General features: G+C 34.1%; 1 protein-coding gene across 8 annotated transcripts in view; it reads left to right on the top strand.

Annotated features, from left to right (window-relative positions):
- The window catches only part of LOC129971331 (uncharacterized PE-PGRS family protein PE_PGRS54-like), a 49,250-nt gene that overhangs the window by 28,476 nt on the left and 2,890 nt on the right, over positions 1-17,884 (top strand). For 2 of the 8 annotated variants that reach the window (XM_056084989.1, XM_056084984.1), the window contains 16 exons: positions 644-1,039; positions 1,260-1,784; positions 1,899-2,069; positions 2,182-2,307; positions 3,238-3,354; positions 3,562-3,645; positions 4,510-4,683; positions 5,980-6,150; positions 6,655-6,843; positions 8,160-8,330; positions 8,835-9,017; positions 10,027-10,197; positions 10,701-10,883; positions 12,347-12,493; positions 13,860-13,967; positions 16,202-16,225. In XM_056084989.1, coding sequence (XP_055940964.1) covers positions 644-1,039; positions 1,260-1,784; positions 1,899-2,069; positions 2,182-2,307; positions 3,238-3,354; positions 3,562-3,645; positions 4,510-4,683; positions 5,980-6,150; positions 6,655-6,843; positions 8,160-8,330; positions 8,835-9,017; positions 10,027-10,197; positions 10,701-10,883; positions 12,347-12,493; positions 13,860-13,967; positions 16,202-16,225 — 2,940 coding nt within the window. The remainder of the gene's footprint in view (positions 1-643; positions 1,040-1,259; positions 1,785-1,898; positions 2,070-2,181; positions 2,308-3,237; positions 3,355-3,561; positions 3,646-4,509; positions 4,684-5,979; positions 6,151-6,654; positions 6,844-8,159; positions 8,331-8,834; positions 9,018-10,026; positions 10,198-10,700; positions 10,884-12,346; positions 12,494-13,859; positions 13,968-16,201; positions 16,226-17,884) is intronic. The other 6 variants (XM_056084985.1, XM_056084987.1, XM_056084990.1 and 3 more) reach the window with 6 other exon arrangements.

The following is a 17,884-nucleotide window of genomic DNA, read 5'->3' as shown; positions in this document are numbered from 1 at the left end:
AATTTGAAAAGTTTAGAAATTTATATATTTATTTAAGACTAAATTTATATAATATATTATTGCAGATTTTACCATTAGATGTAAGACAATCTAGGCAATAATTCTTGAAGGGGTAAGGGTATATAAGGGGTTCTAGAAAGTAAAAATGAAATACATGATTTTTATAATATTTGAATGTAGATAATGAATAAAACACGTTTTATACCTTATTAGAGTTAAATAACAAATTTATTTGGCAATTCATATTGTTGCCAGTTTGCTTGTTTCCGTCATTTGGAAGTACTAATGATTGCTATTTAAGGAAATTTGTTGCAAAAGAAATCTAAAAAAAATTAATTTCAATGCCACTAGTGGATTAAAATGCTAATTATTTTCACTTGTGTGCGATTTATTTATATGTTAGTAAGAGTTTCAATTTTTCCATATTTTGACCACTTACAGTTATTTCAGAAATAGGTAAAAAAGAAAAAATAATTAATATTGTTATACTTAAAGGAATGGATAAAGTCGAAGAGGAGTGCAAGATTTATTGGTGGTAGATAATAAATAATTAAATTTTCTAACTAAAAGTATAAAGTAACTTAAAATTATACTTTCTTAACAGTGTTTCTCAAAAAAGATTAAATAAATTTTGATATTTCAGGTGGTGGCCGAGGTGGTGGAACTGGTGGGAATGGTGGCAGCCGTGGTGGTGCTTCAAGTGTTGGAACAAGAACTGGTTCAGGTGGAGGCAGAGGAAGAGCAACTGGAACAGGCGTAGGTTCAGATGGAGGTGCAGGAGCAAGCGCAGGTGCAGCTTCAGGTTCAGGCGGAGGAGGAGGAGGAAGTGCAGGAGCAAGCGCTGGCGCAGCTTCAGGTTCAGGCGGAGGAGGTGGAGGAAGTGCAGGAGCAAGCGCAAGCGCAGCTTCAGGTTCAGGCGGCGGCGGAGGAGGAAGTGCAGGATCAGACTTTGGGAGAGGTGGTGGAGGTTCTGGAACGGGAACAGGACAAAGTTCAACTGGAGGTGGGAGAGGAGGTTCTGGAGGAGGCATAGTGGCAGGTAATGTTTATATGTCATTAAATTAAAAATTTTACTTTTTTTTAACTGTCTGAGAAACAATTTCGAACTTTTTTACCCATTGAAATCAGCTACAAAGTATTTAACTTTTTTTCTATTTATCGTAATATTCAACCATTCTGCTTTTAAATTAAATATTTTCAAGGAAATTTCTATTCCTTTTTTGCTATAAAAATGAAATTTATTGACACTGCTTATTCAGGAACTGGCCAAGGTGACAATCCAAATGGACCTCCTAGAAGTACACGATGGAATTGGAGAAGCCGTCTAGGAAGGGGCAACGGTGGAGGGCAAGGAGCTGGTGCAGGTGCAGGTGCCGATTCAGGCGCTGGGAGAAGTGGAGGTGCAGGTTCAGGTGCTGGTGCAGGTGCAGGCACCGACTCAGGCGCAGGATCAGGTGCTGGGGCAGGTGCAGGAGCTGGTTCAGATTCAGGTGCAGGATCAGGTGCTGGTGCAGGTGCAGGAGCTGGTTCAGATTCAGGTGCCGGATCAGGCGCAGGAGCTGGATCAGGTGCTGGTGCAGGCACCGACTCAGGCGCAGGATCAGGTGCTGGTGCAGATGCAGAAGCTGGTTCAGATTCAGATGCCGGCTCAGACGCAGGAGCTGGATCAGATGCGGATGCTGGTGCAGGAGCAGGAGCAGGAGCTAGTTCAGATACCGATGCCGGCTCAGGTGCAGGAGATGATTCCGGTACCAGTGGAGGTGAAAAACCAGGCGCAGGTGCAGGTAATTCTCATTTATAATATTTTAATTTTACAATATCTTTAATTATTTCAGGAGTATTATTTGTTTTCCCGTAATATAAATATTCAGTAAATTTACTGATAATGCTTATTTCAGGAGCTGATCGTGGTGGCAAGAAAGATAAATTGCCAAGTCTTGAAACTCTGATAGGAAAAGCTCCTAAAGTAAATAAAAAGGCTAAAGATGAAGGAACCGGAAAAGATGCCGGTCAAGGCGGAAAGCCAATTGGAGGAGCAGATGGAGGTGGGAAATCAGACGCAGGTGCAGGTAATTATGGTTTAGAATATCTTTAATTTTAATTTTTTTAATAATTTCTGAAGATTACTTGCCTTCCTGTAATATAAATGTTCATTAAATTTACTGATATTGTTTATTTCAGAAGCCGGTCAAAGTGGCAAGAAAAGTAGACCAACAAGTCCAGGACTTTGGAGATGGAGAATCCCTAAAAGAAATAATCGAAGAGGTCAAGGTGGAAATTTAGGTGGTTTCAACTTCGGAGGCTTAGGTAATGTTGGTAAATTTGATAATTATTTTTTCTTTCTAAATCTCGACGCAATGCCATAGATATTTGTTTCTCATAGTCTATTCTAAAAAGATTAATTTTGATAATTCTCGTTTAAGAAACACCAAGGTTTAAAATTTCAGACTTCTAGAAAGTATAAAAATATGCTTTTATATAATTATTTCCATCCTGAGTTTAAAAGTACTAAGTAAATTAATTGCTACTGCTTACCTCAGGTGACCCAAATGGTGGAGTGTGGAGGTTTAGAGTTCGCCCAGGTGGTGGAGGGCCAGGAGCTGATGGGAGTGCTGGTCAAGATGGGGATTCTGAAGGAGGCGGTTTAGTTTAGTTTAGTTATATTAATGTCCCGTTGTAAAGCAACACTTGGGCTATTTTGGGACGGACCTCGTAATTTCGAACCGCGGTCAGATGACGAGGACGACACCTGATCTGGCACCCCCTTTCCACGCCATACCACACCACACCACACCAGGGGGAGGACGTTTGGCATGACGGATTTAACGTGCAACAGACCCCCTTACACGACGGTTCTTCGGTGGAATCGGGTCTCGAACCTGAAACCCTACGGCTCACAAGCCGAGAACTTACCACCAGGTCACCGCGGCCCTTCTGAAGGAGCCGGAGAAGATGCAGGTGCTGATGGAGGAGGTGGGAATGACACTGGTGGTGGTTCAGATTCTGGAACTGATATAGCTGATTCTAATAAACAAGTCACTTAAAAATTTTTTTCTTTCTAACCCTTAAAGCGGTTGGCTCATTTTTTGTTCTTTCTAGTCAGTTAGCCGTTAGCCTGTCTTATTCTCCAGTAAAACTTTCAGAACTTATTTTAACTTTAAGATTACGATTTCATTAAATTATTTGCATCTCCATATTATAAATACAAATTAAATTCATTGTCACTACTTATCTTAGGAGGCGGCAAAGATGGTGGACAGCGGATCCCAAGAGGCCGTGTAGGACAACCTAACGGTGGTGGACAAGGAGCTGGTGGAGGTGCCGATCAAGGAGGGGATTCTGATGGAGACGGAGGTTATTATTTCTTTCTTTCTAATAATTAAAGCATTTTTCTTATATATATTCCTTTACCTTTATTCTGTTTTAAAATAATTAGTTTATGCTATTTTGCAGTAACAATTTTAGATTTATTTTTCAAATACTAAAATCAAGCGTTTAAAAAATTATTTACATCCCATCATTATAATTACAAATTAAATTTACTGGCACTACTTATCTCAGGTGGTGACCAAACTGGTGGAACGTGGAGGTTTAGAGGCCGTCCAAGTGGTGCAGGACCAGGAGCAGATGGAAGTGATGATCAAGGTGGGTTACAGTTATAATTTTGGAGAAAATTATTCTTCATTCACCACCTTAGTACTCAAAATTTTACTTTTCCAACGATATCAATTGTATTTCTGTACAGTTTTTCCAATCCAAATTATTTTATTTTAATTTCAGGACAGATGATTCTGAAATTATTCCTTTATTTCCTTTGCTAAGTAGCGTTAAATCTTTTAATTGCACTATCATCATTAAAAGAAATTATATTTTATATTCATATATATTAGTTGAAATGACCGAAAACAAGTACGCTGCTCAAATTCAGAGGAAGGTGTGGAAAATAAATCTTTAGTAAGCAAACAAAAGATTTATTATTATTATTATTCACAAAAAAGCATGATGCAACAAGCTGTTTCCAGAGCACATGAACAAAATTTTAGAAGAAAACTATAGAAAAAGAGATAATTAACAGTTTGTGTCAGGAAAACTATTGATACAACTTATTTTCAAATTTTTTTCCTTAAGGAAAAAATTAACTATTTAATTTCTTTAAAATAAATCTTTATCTTTTTACCAGTCTGTAAGCGTTTTTAATAATAAAAGTTGAAAAATAAATAAATAAAACGTCAAAATTAGGGTTAATCTACAGTTAATATTTTCAAATATTGATACTTTGCTACACAACGAAGCATAAACTTATATGACATTTGTTTTTTTTATAAAGAAAATTTGATCCGATATTTACAGTTGAAGTTTTTGAATTAATTAGAGCCAATTGATGATTAAAATGGAACACTGAAAAACTAGATTATAAACACCGATATTCAAATTCTAATTTCATGATTATATTAAATTGTATTCCAATATTACATATAAAAATTAAATTTTTGATATATTTTATCCGAGGAGACGACAGAGCCAGAATACGATGGCTCCTTAAACATCGTCCAGGAAGACAAGGAACTGGTGGAGATGGGGATTCTGATGGAGACGGAAGCTCAGGAGGAGGAGGGGATGGAGACGGAGGAAACAGCGGAGGCGATGATTCAGGTTCTGATGGAGGAGGTAATTTTTTAACAGGTAATTTTGATGAACAGACATTTGATTAATTTTCTTTTTAATCTGTAAAGCGACTGTCGTATATACTATGAGTATCCAGAAACTAAGTTCCCTTCTCAATTTTTACTGTATTTGTGCTGTGGTCATGTCATGATTTTACTCATGCGCGTCCACTTTGTCGACATATCTGGTAATGATTTCTATTCGCGAACGATAGAAATCATTTTAGATTTCGGGTATTGCGTCAATTGCATGTTGACCGTTTAAACTGCTTTAAGAAAATCGAATATCCCGTCTCAAGGGAGTTACATTCTATCATTTCTTTTTTTAAGGCTTGAAATTTTAAACTAATTCAAATTCACAAATAAATTTGTGACTTTCAATTATGAATTAAATTTGTGAAGTTTATGAAAAAAAAGTTATGAGTGATTCGATGGTAGTGAGATTGGTGAAAAGATTCAATGAAGCATGCGAAAATGTTCAATATGAGGAACTTATTGAGTGGTTATCTCTAATTGATGATGATAAGCAATTGGTTGATTGATTGATAGACAATGTTTTGTTGAAGATCGCTGATGAATGATTTATTGATGGATGATTATTTGCTGATGTTTGATGACGATGATCGATCGATTGATTGATTAGGATTTGCTAAAGATTGATGGTATCGATCGATTGATTGATGATGATTTGCTGAACATTGACGATGATTTGTTCGAGAAAGATGATGATGAACGATCGATTAAATGATTGATGATAATTTCTTGAAAAATGATAATGAGGATTTGTTGAAGATTGATGATGATTTGGTTAAGAAGTTTATGCCATTATGATTTGCTGAAGAGTGATGATGATCGATTCATTGATGATGAATTGTTGAAGAAGATTAAGAAGAATTAAAACTAAGCGATTATGACACTGCCAACGTATTTTCCTAAAATTTCTTGTTAACTTCTTCATCACTTAAGGTGACCTCTTTCCGCAATAGGAGCCTACAAAAATTCGTGTTCCCCCTTATGAAGAATGCTTCAAAAATGGTGGCATCCATGTTAAAAAATAGACTAATCATTACACTTCATTATGCGATAAAACTGGTTTTGGACTAATTCATTTTTTTATTACTTTACTGAACTTAGTTTCTGGATATCCCGTATATTTTTTTTCTTTGCCTTTCAGCCCGTTTTAAATCACTTCACTTTTGTTATTTCCCGATAAAGCGTTTGAATAAGTTCAAATTATTAATTCACGATCTTGTTAGATAATTTGCACTCTAAAATTATAAATATAAATTAAATTAATTAGCACTGCTTATTTTAGCATTCAACAAGCGTGCTCGTCGGCCGATACCTAGAGGCTCTCCAGGTGGAACACAAGGTGGTGGTCAAGGTGGGGATTCTGGTGGAGATCTAAACCCAGGTGGAGGAGGAGGAGATGGGAATGGAGGAAACGGCGGAGGCGATGACTCAGGTTCTGATGGAGATGGTGAAGGTAATTCTGATATACATGACATCATACGCTTTTAATAATAAAAGTTGAAAAATAAATAAATAAAACGTCAAAATGATGCACCGTCTTGAATGGTGAGTAAAATTCAAAATTTCAGTGCAAAGGGTTAATAAACAAATATTCACACAAACATTTTAAAGAAATATTATAGTTGATAATCGCTTCAGAGGTCAAATCTGCTTGGAGCGACACTCATTGAACGGCTACTTAGTTTATGGTTAATCTACGGTTAATATTTTCAAATCTTGATACTTTGCTGAACAACGAAACGAAAGCCTATATGACATTTGGTTTATTTTTAAAGAAAATTTGATCCGATACTTACCGTTGAAGTTTTTGAATTAATTAGAGCCAAATGATGATTAAAATGGAACACTGAATAACTAGATAATATACAAGGATATTCAAATTCTAATATCATGATTATATTAAATTGTATTCCAATATTACATATAAAAATTACATTTTTGATACATTTTATCCGAGGAGACGACAGAGCCAGATTACTATGGCTCCTTAAACATCGTCTAGGAAGACCCAACCGCGGAGGACAAGGAGCTGGTGGAGATGGGGATTCTGATGGAGACGGAAGCTCAGGAGGAGGAGGGGATGGAGACGGAGGAAACAGCGGAGGCGATGATTCAGGTTCTGATGGAGGAGGTAATTTTTTAACAGGTAATTTTGATGAACAGACATTTGATTAATTTTCTTTTTAATCTGTAAAGCGACTGTCGTATATACGATGAGTATCCAGAAACTAAGTTCCCTTCTCAATTTTTACTGTATTTGTGCTGTGGTCATGTCATGATTTTACGCATGCGCGTCCACTTTGCCGACATATTTCGTAATGATTTCTATTCGCGAACCATAGAAATCCTTTCTAGATTGCGGGTACTGCGTCGACTGCATGCTGACAGTTTAAACCACTTTAAGAAAATCAAATATCCCGCCTCATGCGAAATATTCGATTTGTATCATTTATTTTTTTAAGACTTGGAACTTTTAGGCTTAAAATTCACAAATAAATTTGTGATTTTAAATTTTGAATTAAATTTGTGAAGTTTATGAACAAAAAGCTATGAGTGATTCGATGGTAGTGAGATTGGTGAAAAGATTCAATGAAGCATGCGAAAATGTTCAATATGAGGAACTTATTGAGTGGTTATCTCTAATTGATGATGATAAGCAATTGGTTGATTGATTGATAGACAATGTTTTGTTGAAGATCGCTGATGAAGGATCTATTGATGGATGATAATTTGTTAATGTTTGATGATGATGCTCGATCGTTTGATTGATTAGGATTTGGTAAAGATTGATGGTATCGATCGATTGATTGATGATGATTTGCTGAAGATTGACGATGATTTGTTCGAGAAAGATGATGATGAACGATCGATTAAATGATTGATGATGATTTCTTGAAAAATGATAATGAGGATTTGTTGAAGATTGATGATGATTTGTTTGAGAAGTTTAAGAAGAAAGAAACTATGCCATTTTGATTTGCTGAAAAGTGATGATGATCGATTGATTGATGATGAATTGTTGAAGAAGATTAAGAAGAATTAAAACTATGCCATTATGACACTGTCAACGTATTTTCCTAAAATTTCTTGTTAACTTCTTCATCACTTAAGGTGGCATCTTTCTGCAATAGGAGACTACAAAAATTCGTGTTCCCCCTTATGATGAATGCTTCAAAAATGGTGGCATCTATGTTAAAAAATACACTAAGCATTATACTTCAATATGCGATAAAACTATTTTTGGACTAATCCTGTCATTTTTTTTATCATTTTACTGAATTTAGTTTCTGGATACCCCGCATATTTTTCTTTGCCTTTTAGCCCGCTTTAAACCACTTAACTTTTGTTATTTCCCGATAAAGCGTTTAAATAAGTTCAAATTTTTAATTGACGATCTTGTTAGATAATTTGCACTCTAAAATTATAAATATAAATTAAGTTCATTAGCACTGCTTATTTTAGCATTCAACAAGCGTGCTCGTCGGCCGATACCTAGAGGCTCTCCAGGTGGAGGACAAGGTGGTGGTCAAGGCTGGGATTCTGGTGGAGATCTAAACCCAGGTGGAGGAGGAGGAGATGGGAATGGAGGAAACGGCGGAGGCGATGACTCAGGTTCTGATGGAGATGGTGGAGGTAATTCTGATATACATGACATCATACGCTTTTAATAATAAAAGTTGAAAAATAAATAAATAAAACGTCAAAATGATGCACCGTCTTGAATGGTGAGTAAAATTCAAAATTTCAGTGCAAAGGGTTAATAAACAAATATTCACACAAACATTTTAAAGAAATATTATAGTTGATAATCGCTTCAGAGGTCAAATCTGCTTGGAGCGACACTCATTGAACGGCTACTTAGTTTATGGTTAATCTACGGTTAATATTTTCAAATCTTGATACTTTGCTGAACAACGAAACGAAAGCCTATATGACATTTGGTTTATTTTTAAAGAAAATTTGATCCGATACTTACCGTTGAAGTTTTTGAATTAATTAGAGCCAAATGATGATTAAAATGGAACACTGAATAACTAGATAATATACAAGGATATTCAAATTCTAATATCATGATTATATTAAATTGTATTCCAATATTACATATAAAAATTACATTTTTGATACATTTTATCCGAGGAGACGACAGAGCCAGATTACTATGGCTCCTTAAACATCTTCTAGGAAGACCCAACCGCGGAGGACAAGGAGCTGGTGGAGATGGGGATTCTGATGGAGACGGAAGCTCAGGAGGAGGAGGGGATGGAGACGGAGGAAACAGCGGAGGCGGTGATTCAGGTTCTGATGGAGGACCTGCTCCAGGTAGTTTTGATGAACAGACATTTGATTAATTTTCTTTTTAATCTGTAAAGCGACTGTCGTATATACGATGATTATCCAGAAACTAAGTCCCCTTCTCAATTTTTACTGTATTTGTGCTGTGGTCATGTCATGATTTTACGCATGCGCGTCCACTTTGCCGACATATTTCGTAATGATTTCTATTCGCGAACGATAGAAATCATTTCTAGATTGCGGGTACTGCGTCGACTGCATGCTGACAGTTTAAACCACTTTAAGAAAATCAAATATCCCGCCTCATGCGAAATATTCGATTTGTATCATTTTTTTTTTAAGACTTGGAACTTTTAGGCTTAAAATTCACAAATAAATTTGTGATTTTAAATTTTGAATTAAATTTGTGAAGTTTATGAACAAAAAGCTATGAGTGATTCGATGGTAGTGAGATAGGTGAAAAGATTCAATGAAGCATGTGAAAATGTTCATTATGAGGAACTTATTGAGTGGTTATCTGTGATTGATGATGATAAGGAATTGATTGATTGATTGATAGATAATGTTTTGATGATGGTTGATGATGTTTTTTTTTAAAGAGGTTTAAGGAGAACTGATAATTCTTTATGACAACCTTTCAATGCATTTTATTTAAATGTCCTATTCACTTTTGTATCACCAAAGACGGCATTTTTATGCATCGGCGGCATATAAAAATTCAGGTTCCCCTTTGAGGAATGCTGCAAGAATGTTGTCAACTATGTTAAGAAATAGTCTAAACATTATATTTCATTATACAATAAAAATGAATTTCAAATAATCATTTCTATTTCTTAATTACTTTATGGAACCTAGTTTCTGGAAACCTCTCATATATATTTTCTTTTCATTTTAGTCCGTTTTAAAGTAGTTAACTTGTATTATTTCCTAATAAAGCATTTAGATGTATTCAAATTTTAAATTCACGATCTTATTAAATTATTTGCAACTAAAAACTATAAATATAAATTAAATTCATTAGCACTGCTTATTTTAGATGACAACAACAGTGGTGGTCCACGAATGCGCAGATTACGTCCAAGAATATTTAACGGCGAATTGCTAGGTGGTGGAGGAGGTGATGGTCAAGATGGAGACGGAAGCTCAGGAGGAGGAGGTGATGGAAATGGAGGAAACGACGGGGGCGATGACTCAGGTTCTGATGGAGGTAATTCTGATATACATGACATCATAAGCGTTTAATAATAAAAGTTGAAAAATAAATAAATAAAACGTCAAAATGATGCATCGTCTTGAATGGTGAGTAAAAGGCAAAATTTGAGTACAAAGGGTTAATAAACAAAAATTCACACAAACATTTTAATGAAATATTATCATTGGTAATCGCTTTAGAGGTGAAATCTGCATTGGGCGACACCAATTGAACGGCGAATCAGTTTATGGTGAATCTACGGTTAATATTTTTAAATCTTGATACCTTGCTAAACAACGAAATAAAAGCTTATATCACATTTGCTTTATTTATAAATTAAATTTGATCCGATATTTACAGTTGAAGTTTTTGAATTAATTAGAGCCAAATGATGATTAAAATGGAACACTGAATAACTAGATAATATACAAGGATATTCAAATTCTAATATCATGATTATATTAAATTGTATTCCAATATTACATATAAAAATTAAATTTTTGATACATTTATCCGAGGAGACGACAGAGCCAGATTACGATGGCTCCTTAAACATCGTCAAGGAAGACCCAACAACGGAGAACAAGGAACTAGTGATGATTGGGATTATGATGAAGATGGAAGCTCAGGAGGAGGAGGGGATGGAGACGGAGGAAACAGCGGGATCGATGACTCAGGTTCTGATGGAGGACCTGCTCCAGGTAATTCTGATGAACATGGCATCTGATTAATTTTCTTTCTAACTATTAAAGCGACTGTAGTATATAAGAGGTATCCAGAAACAAAGTTCCGTTTTTAATTTTTTTTTTCAGTGAGAAAATTGAATTTGCGATTTTATGCATGCGCGTCTGCTTTTCTGAATCACTTGGTAATGATTTCTATTAGCGATCAATAGAAATCCTTTTTAAATCGCTGAGTATTGCGTAGAATTGCAGGCTGAATGTGTTAAAAAGATGTATTTTGAGTTCTAATTTTTTGACGATTACTATACTTTTTCTCGTACACTGCGTATACGGGAAAATAAAGATTGAATATCCTGCCGCATGCGAGTTACGCCGTATCATCCACATTTTTAATGGATGGAATATTAAACCAATAGAAATTCACAGATAAATTTGTGAATTTTACGAGCCAAATCCGATGAGGGATTGCATGATCGGGAAATGAGCGAGAAGTATCAATAAGGAATGTCAAAATGTTTACTATGAGGGAAGAATTGGGTGGTTGTCTCTGATTGATGCGATTTGCTCAAGACTGATGATGATCGATAGATCAATCGATTGATTGGTTAATGATGATTTTCTCAAGACTGATGATGATCGATAGATCAATCGATTGATTGATTGATGATGATTTGCTCAGGACTGATAACGATCGATAGATCAATCAATTGATTGATTGATGATGATTTGCTCAAGACTGATATTGATCGATGGATTGATTGATTGATGATGATTTGCTCAAGACTGATATTGATCGATAGATCAATGGATTGATTTATTGATTGATTGATGATGATTTTCTCAAAATTGACAATAATGATCGATTGATGATGATTAAGAAGAACTGAAAGTATGGCATTACGACACTATCAATGCATTTACCTCAAATTTCCTGATTACTTCTTCATTTGCCAAGGCAGCATCTTTATTTCGGTATACAAAAATTTGTGTCCCATCATAATGAATGCTACAAAAATGGTGGGATCTATTTTAAGAAATAACGTAAGCATTGTGTTTTCTTACGCGGCAAAAACATTTTTCAAATAATCGTTTCCTTTTTTTTATTACGTTACAGAACTTAGCTTCTGCATACCTTTCTTATATTTTTTTCGTTCATTTTAATCCATTTTAGAGCGCCTAGTTTGTGTTGTTTTCCAATAAAGCGTTTACATACATTAGTATTTCAAATATCGAGGATTACACAATATAATACTGTACTGCAAAAATAGAGGACTTTAGACTATAAAAAATAATCGTAATATTTTATAGAAAAAATATTTTTACATTAAAAAACTGCATAGGAAATAGGACTTTAATCCCGGCCAGAGCCAGATTTATCAGTTTCCAGTAAAACTTTTAGACTTATTCTAAATTCAAGATCTTATTAAATTATCGGCATCCTAAAACTATAAATACAAATTCATTGGTATTACTTATTTTAGGAGGTGGCAACAATCGTGGTCGACGAATACATAGATTACCTCCAGGAATATTTAATGGTAGAGGACCAGGAGGCGGAGGAGGTGATGGGCAAGGAGGGGATTCTGATGGAAGTGGAGGTTCAGATGGCGGAGCAGGAGATGGTGCAGGTACTTCCAGCATGTTTGGCATTTATTTAATATCTTTCCATTCTGGCATGCACGAATTTTCAAAACAGACTTATCTTTTTTATTATATTCCTTTACAAGTTTAATGGTTTTGTATCTAATCATTCATGTGTTGAAACTCCAGGTATAGCTTTTTAAAGCATAAATAATGATTACTGACAAGAGGTTACTAATAAGAGATTACATTATGACTAAAACATTTGTAATACAACTATAAACATTCAACAAGCAATATTGAACGTGCTCTATGCGGATGAATTGTAACTAGTGTTTGTAGATATCCAAATTGCTATATTGAATGAAACCACCTTTCTTATAATTAGGTTTACTCTTAAAATTACCATATTTTAAGTATATAGTTTATTTTCTACTTCTGCGTTAATTAAGTGCTATGGAAGATTGTGCTATTATATCCTTCTACAATAAGGTAGTAACAGGACATTTAATTTTTACCGCTTCGGTCTTTCGATTTGTGAGAAACCCATTACTTAGACATTGGAAATACCAATTGTGTTGTTGAAAATGCAGTAATCGGAATTGAAATCGTTGATGGACTTTCGATTGCTTCATAAAACACTACATAAAACTTACATGAAAAGAATGGTTTTAAATGATAAGTATTGAACATTACGTTTCTTTCATTTTTCTTCAATTTATTCTGATAAAACTGTTTTATTTTATTGAGTGGCAAAATTATTTCTCGAAATTATGTTCGAAAGATTTAGTACTTAAAACAAGAAAAAAAAGCTTATAAATTTTTGAAATTTTTATATGGGATACATTTATTTGCTGTTATGGCATTATAATATTTGTATATGTTTTTGTTTTCTTCACAATTTTAAAAAATAAGTAAGACCGATTTGACTTCCCAGTAATGAAAAATAAGCCCTTAGAATATTTTAAAATTATTAATTGCATTAAAATTTTTAATCATAAATGCTGTGTTTTACATTCATTTTTATTACATCACATTGCTTCTTAGCTATTTAGAAAAATACCCCACTTCTTGTAATTTTCATAAAATTAAGATTTCCACCGTATTTAATATTTTCAATATTTTTATTAAACGTTTTGTTATTAAACATTTGCCATTCAGTAGGTTTAACATAGAAGTCCTCAGCCTATGAGCATTATTCAAAATTTTTCTATAGGATAAATTTGCTGCATTATCTTTGAATTAAATTCATCTATGCTTTTAAGCGATGATATTACAAAACAAAAATTTGAAACTTGAAATCAATGCAGTTTCCACAGGTTTCCAAATAGTTTTGTTCTAAGTCTGCCTCATTCAATTCCACTATTCATTTTTTAAAAATGTAAACTATTTAATTATTATTTGCTAATTTAGGTGATAGTGGTGGCAGCGATGCCGGTGATGGTGATGGATCCAACAGTGATGATGGTGGTGATGACGGCAGTGGTGGTGGAAATGGCGGTTCTGGGGACGACAACGGTGGTGAGTCTTTCAATGTTCTATTACAATCTGCCAGTCTAGAAAAGAAATTATTGTTAGTAAGCAGTAGGTCATTTTTTTTTTAAAAAAAGAAACATGAATTGAAAAATTATCGTGATAATCGAAAAATCGAAAAAAACTTTAGCTTACCATTATTATGGTAAAATTCACTATTTATATGAGTAAGATGATTGTTTCCATTTATTTCTTAATCCACATTGTTATAATGACAGATGCGAAATAGGTAATAAATTATTATTTTTGTATGATATTTATAATATGAATTAAAGTCGATAGTAGTTTTTTTAAGACGAATAGTCAGCTTTACTATTTCGAAAAAGAAATTATATTAATATACAGGATGACTTAAAAGATTTTGAGATATTTCAAATGTAAGGCAGGAAAAAAAAACGTTATGAAAAAGAGGTCTAACAGGTCGTGGCGAAAACATTATATGATTATTCGCTATAAAGAAAAAAAATACATAAATATAGCATAAAAATATCATGTGAATTTTAAACTGGATAAGATTTTTATTTAAATATGGTCAGTGACGAGTAGGTCAGTAACATTTTAAACATTCAAGGTCAAACGAAGCAGTTTTCTCCATTAATGTATCTGGCTGATTTCAAACGATGTATCAATGGAAACTCTCACGCCTGCGTCAAGTCGAAAAGACGCCTTAAAGTATGGATTTCTTTACAATACTCTGAATACACACTCACAACAAATCATGACAAAATCAAATTGTTTTACGAAATATGCACGGAGCAATAAAACTTACATTCAAAGAAGAGGGAATTGAATATAACTTAATTGAATCGAATAAGATTCCTTGTCAATCAATCAAATAGTTGAATATGCAATAATCATTTGCAGGGGAGTTAAAAGTTTTAAATCTTTCAATTTAGTTACAGAATATGTTGATTAATGTGACTACGGAATGGATCATGTGATTTTCAAATAGAGTCAGATTTTCATTCAAATATGGTTACCGACAAGCGATCTGTATCAGTGCTACATCTGAACTGGCCAAAAATCTATTTCCCAGAACTTGGAGAGTCAATGGATGGAACAGTAGCAAGATAGCTTACACGATATATATTTAAAGAAATCAATTCTTGAATATTATACATTTAGGCCAAGGCGCTGTTACTATACCATTATTACTAAACTGTTTGTTAAATAAAAGCAGGCCAGATGTGGGCAGATGATAAATATTTCAGACTTGAGCTTATGAATTTTCCATTTAAGATACTTCAAGAATTAATTTTTGTAAGATTAGACTGATCGGAAGAAATTTTTCAATATTATCTTATCAAAATGAATTTTTTAAACTTTGTTAAAACAAGATGTGAATCCAATTTTCGATGATTTTTAATCATATACGTAGCCTATCCAATATTAAATCATGATAAACAAGTTTGGTTATATTAACGTCCCGTTTGAAGCAACACTAGGGCTATTTTGGGACGGACCTTGTAATTTTGAACCGCGGTCAGATGACGAGGACGACACCTGAGCTGATACTGCCCTCTCCACACCACCGGGAGGATGTTTGGCGTGAACCAAACCCACTTACACGACGGTTCTTCGGTGGAATCGGGTCACGAACCTGAAACCCTCCGGTTCCGAAGCCGAGACCTTACCACCAGGCCACTGCGGCCCATCATGATAAACAAATTCTAATAACAATTATTTTTTTGGATGTAGAGACGCGTTGATCTTTTCTTTAATAGCATGGGATACTGCGCGAGAGAACGAATGAAAACATCTTTATAACACATAAACAGTTATTATAAAACAGTTTATTCGATATATATTTTAAATTCAATATCAGGTGACCTTTCCTGATCAAATAAAATATTTTATGTGAGGACGATTTCAAACTGACAGCAGAAACTTTAAGAAGTTTTCTTAGGCTGCCATCCTAAGTTCAGGTAGTTATCTTTCAATTATTAATCTCTATAATAAAATGCCGTAAAACTAATCAATCAATTTATTTAAAAGCTTTATATCATTGACTATATCTTTAACGCAATGCATTGGCTTATTCATTTATAAGGATTTTGTCGTATCTTATTTTTGAATTGATAAAATTTTTATTTTATAATTATAATCAATGTTGTACTTTTCGTCCATTCTGTATATATTACAAATATGGTGTAATGATGATCCTAATAATCCGTTGTGTTAGTGAATTACTTTTTCATTCTGTGTTTTTTTCCTAAAAATAGGTGCAGGAGACAAGGGAGGCAAAAGTAAGTTTTTTTAAAATTCCATTTGTGATATGTATAATGAAGTAGATTAAAACGTTTATTAGTCAAAAAATTTATTATAATTTATATTTAATTTTTCAAGTTAATAATGGTATCTTTGATGTAGAATCTAATGTAAGAAAGCGCACAATAATGTACAATATTGTAAAGCATTATTCGATATTTTATGATATTATATGCGGCGGAGCAGAAGGTTTTGGTGGATCTTGATGCGTGGATGGTCTGTTGCAGGATTGCTGGACATGTGCACTTTTTAACAGAACAGAACGCCGTCTCATACCCCCGTATCCGTGACCATTCTGGTCACTGAACGGTTTGGTAGGCATGTTACGGGAATTTTATTTAATTAAAAAAAATATTTACAGTAGTAGAACGAAACAAAAATAACTATTTACAGAATTTACAATTATATAAGAAATTATATTATGAGATCGTTTACATAATTTTTCAACTTAGAAATATAATTTGTAGTAATAAACTTAGAAATATAATGCATATTGAGAGATAAAATGTGTAAAAATATACATATAATCTGTGTTCACTTATTTTTTATGATATAGTAGATCAGGATGCAGTTAAAAAAAATCAGATGGAAAATAATTTGAGAAATGGAAATGAAGACAATCTCTGTTTGATTGAAATGTGTGACAGGAGACTGCGGTGCTTGTTTTTTCCCTTAGTCTTTTTTGGTATGAGACTTGATGTTGAGTGCTATGGAGGCAAGAATAGGTCTCTATTTCCACTTATAAATTTGATTATACTGTGGACTTTTTGCCTGGAAAGGAAGTTGCCGGCGACTCTTTTCAGCCATTCCTGTTCATGGCTTGGTGATGGTTTTTTCATATGCCAGGAGATTGTAAGGATGCATTCCGTATCATAATGAAGTGCGGTGCCTATCCCACCACAACTGCACTGGTCACTCTCAGACAGATTGAACCTTTTGGAGTAGGCAGGAAAAGGGCCGTGTTCTGAGAAAAAGATAATGTCCTCTCTGTTCCAGTTAGTGGGATTTTTTAAGATGGAAGACGTGGATGCTGGTTTCTTATATGCCAAGGTGTTGCCTGTAAACCGGAGAGGCGTAATTGTGTTAGCCACATTAGGTTGAAGTTAATATGGGTTAAATTAAGATGAAAATTAAGAAATTAATTAGTATTAAAAATTAGATTTTAATATTATATTATATATATATATATATGGAGTGAGAGGAAAACTATTTTTGGCTTTTTCATTACATAATTTTGGTGTTTCTTTTAAGTTAGAAATAATATCTATATATGTAATGATATTTTAATATCTAATTTAATCCAAATTAATTTCCTAAATTTTTGCCTAATTGGGACCATGTCGGGGTCATTCTAAAGTGTTCTCTTGTTTCCCGATCCCATTCCATTTTTGAAGCTTTGTAAAAATGATGCGCCATCAGTTCCCCGTGTTAAGTGAAAATGATCCCTTCCGTGCCCTTATCCAAGGTCAACATGAGTATTCAATTGACACGTGGCCGGAAATCCCATGCTATATATGACTAGTGATCTTTTGCTTCCCTCCTTCCTTCCTTCTGCTTTTGTATCCACGCTGTTGTGGACGTGTTCTGCTTGTAAATAAACTGTATTCCCCGGATGGATTAAAATGAATTTAAAAATG

The sequence above is a fragment of the Argiope bruennichi genome, chromosome 6, assembly GCF_947563725.1.
Source record: "Argiope bruennichi chromosome 6, qqArgBrue1.1, whole genome shotgun sequence".
In the NCBI taxonomy this organism is placed as follows: Eukaryota; Metazoa; Arthropoda; class Arachnida; order Araneae; family Araneidae; genus Argiope; species Argiope bruennichi.
The sequence above is the reverse complement of the archived record's forward strand: the minus strand, read 5'-3'. Positions and strand labels throughout refer to the sequence as shown.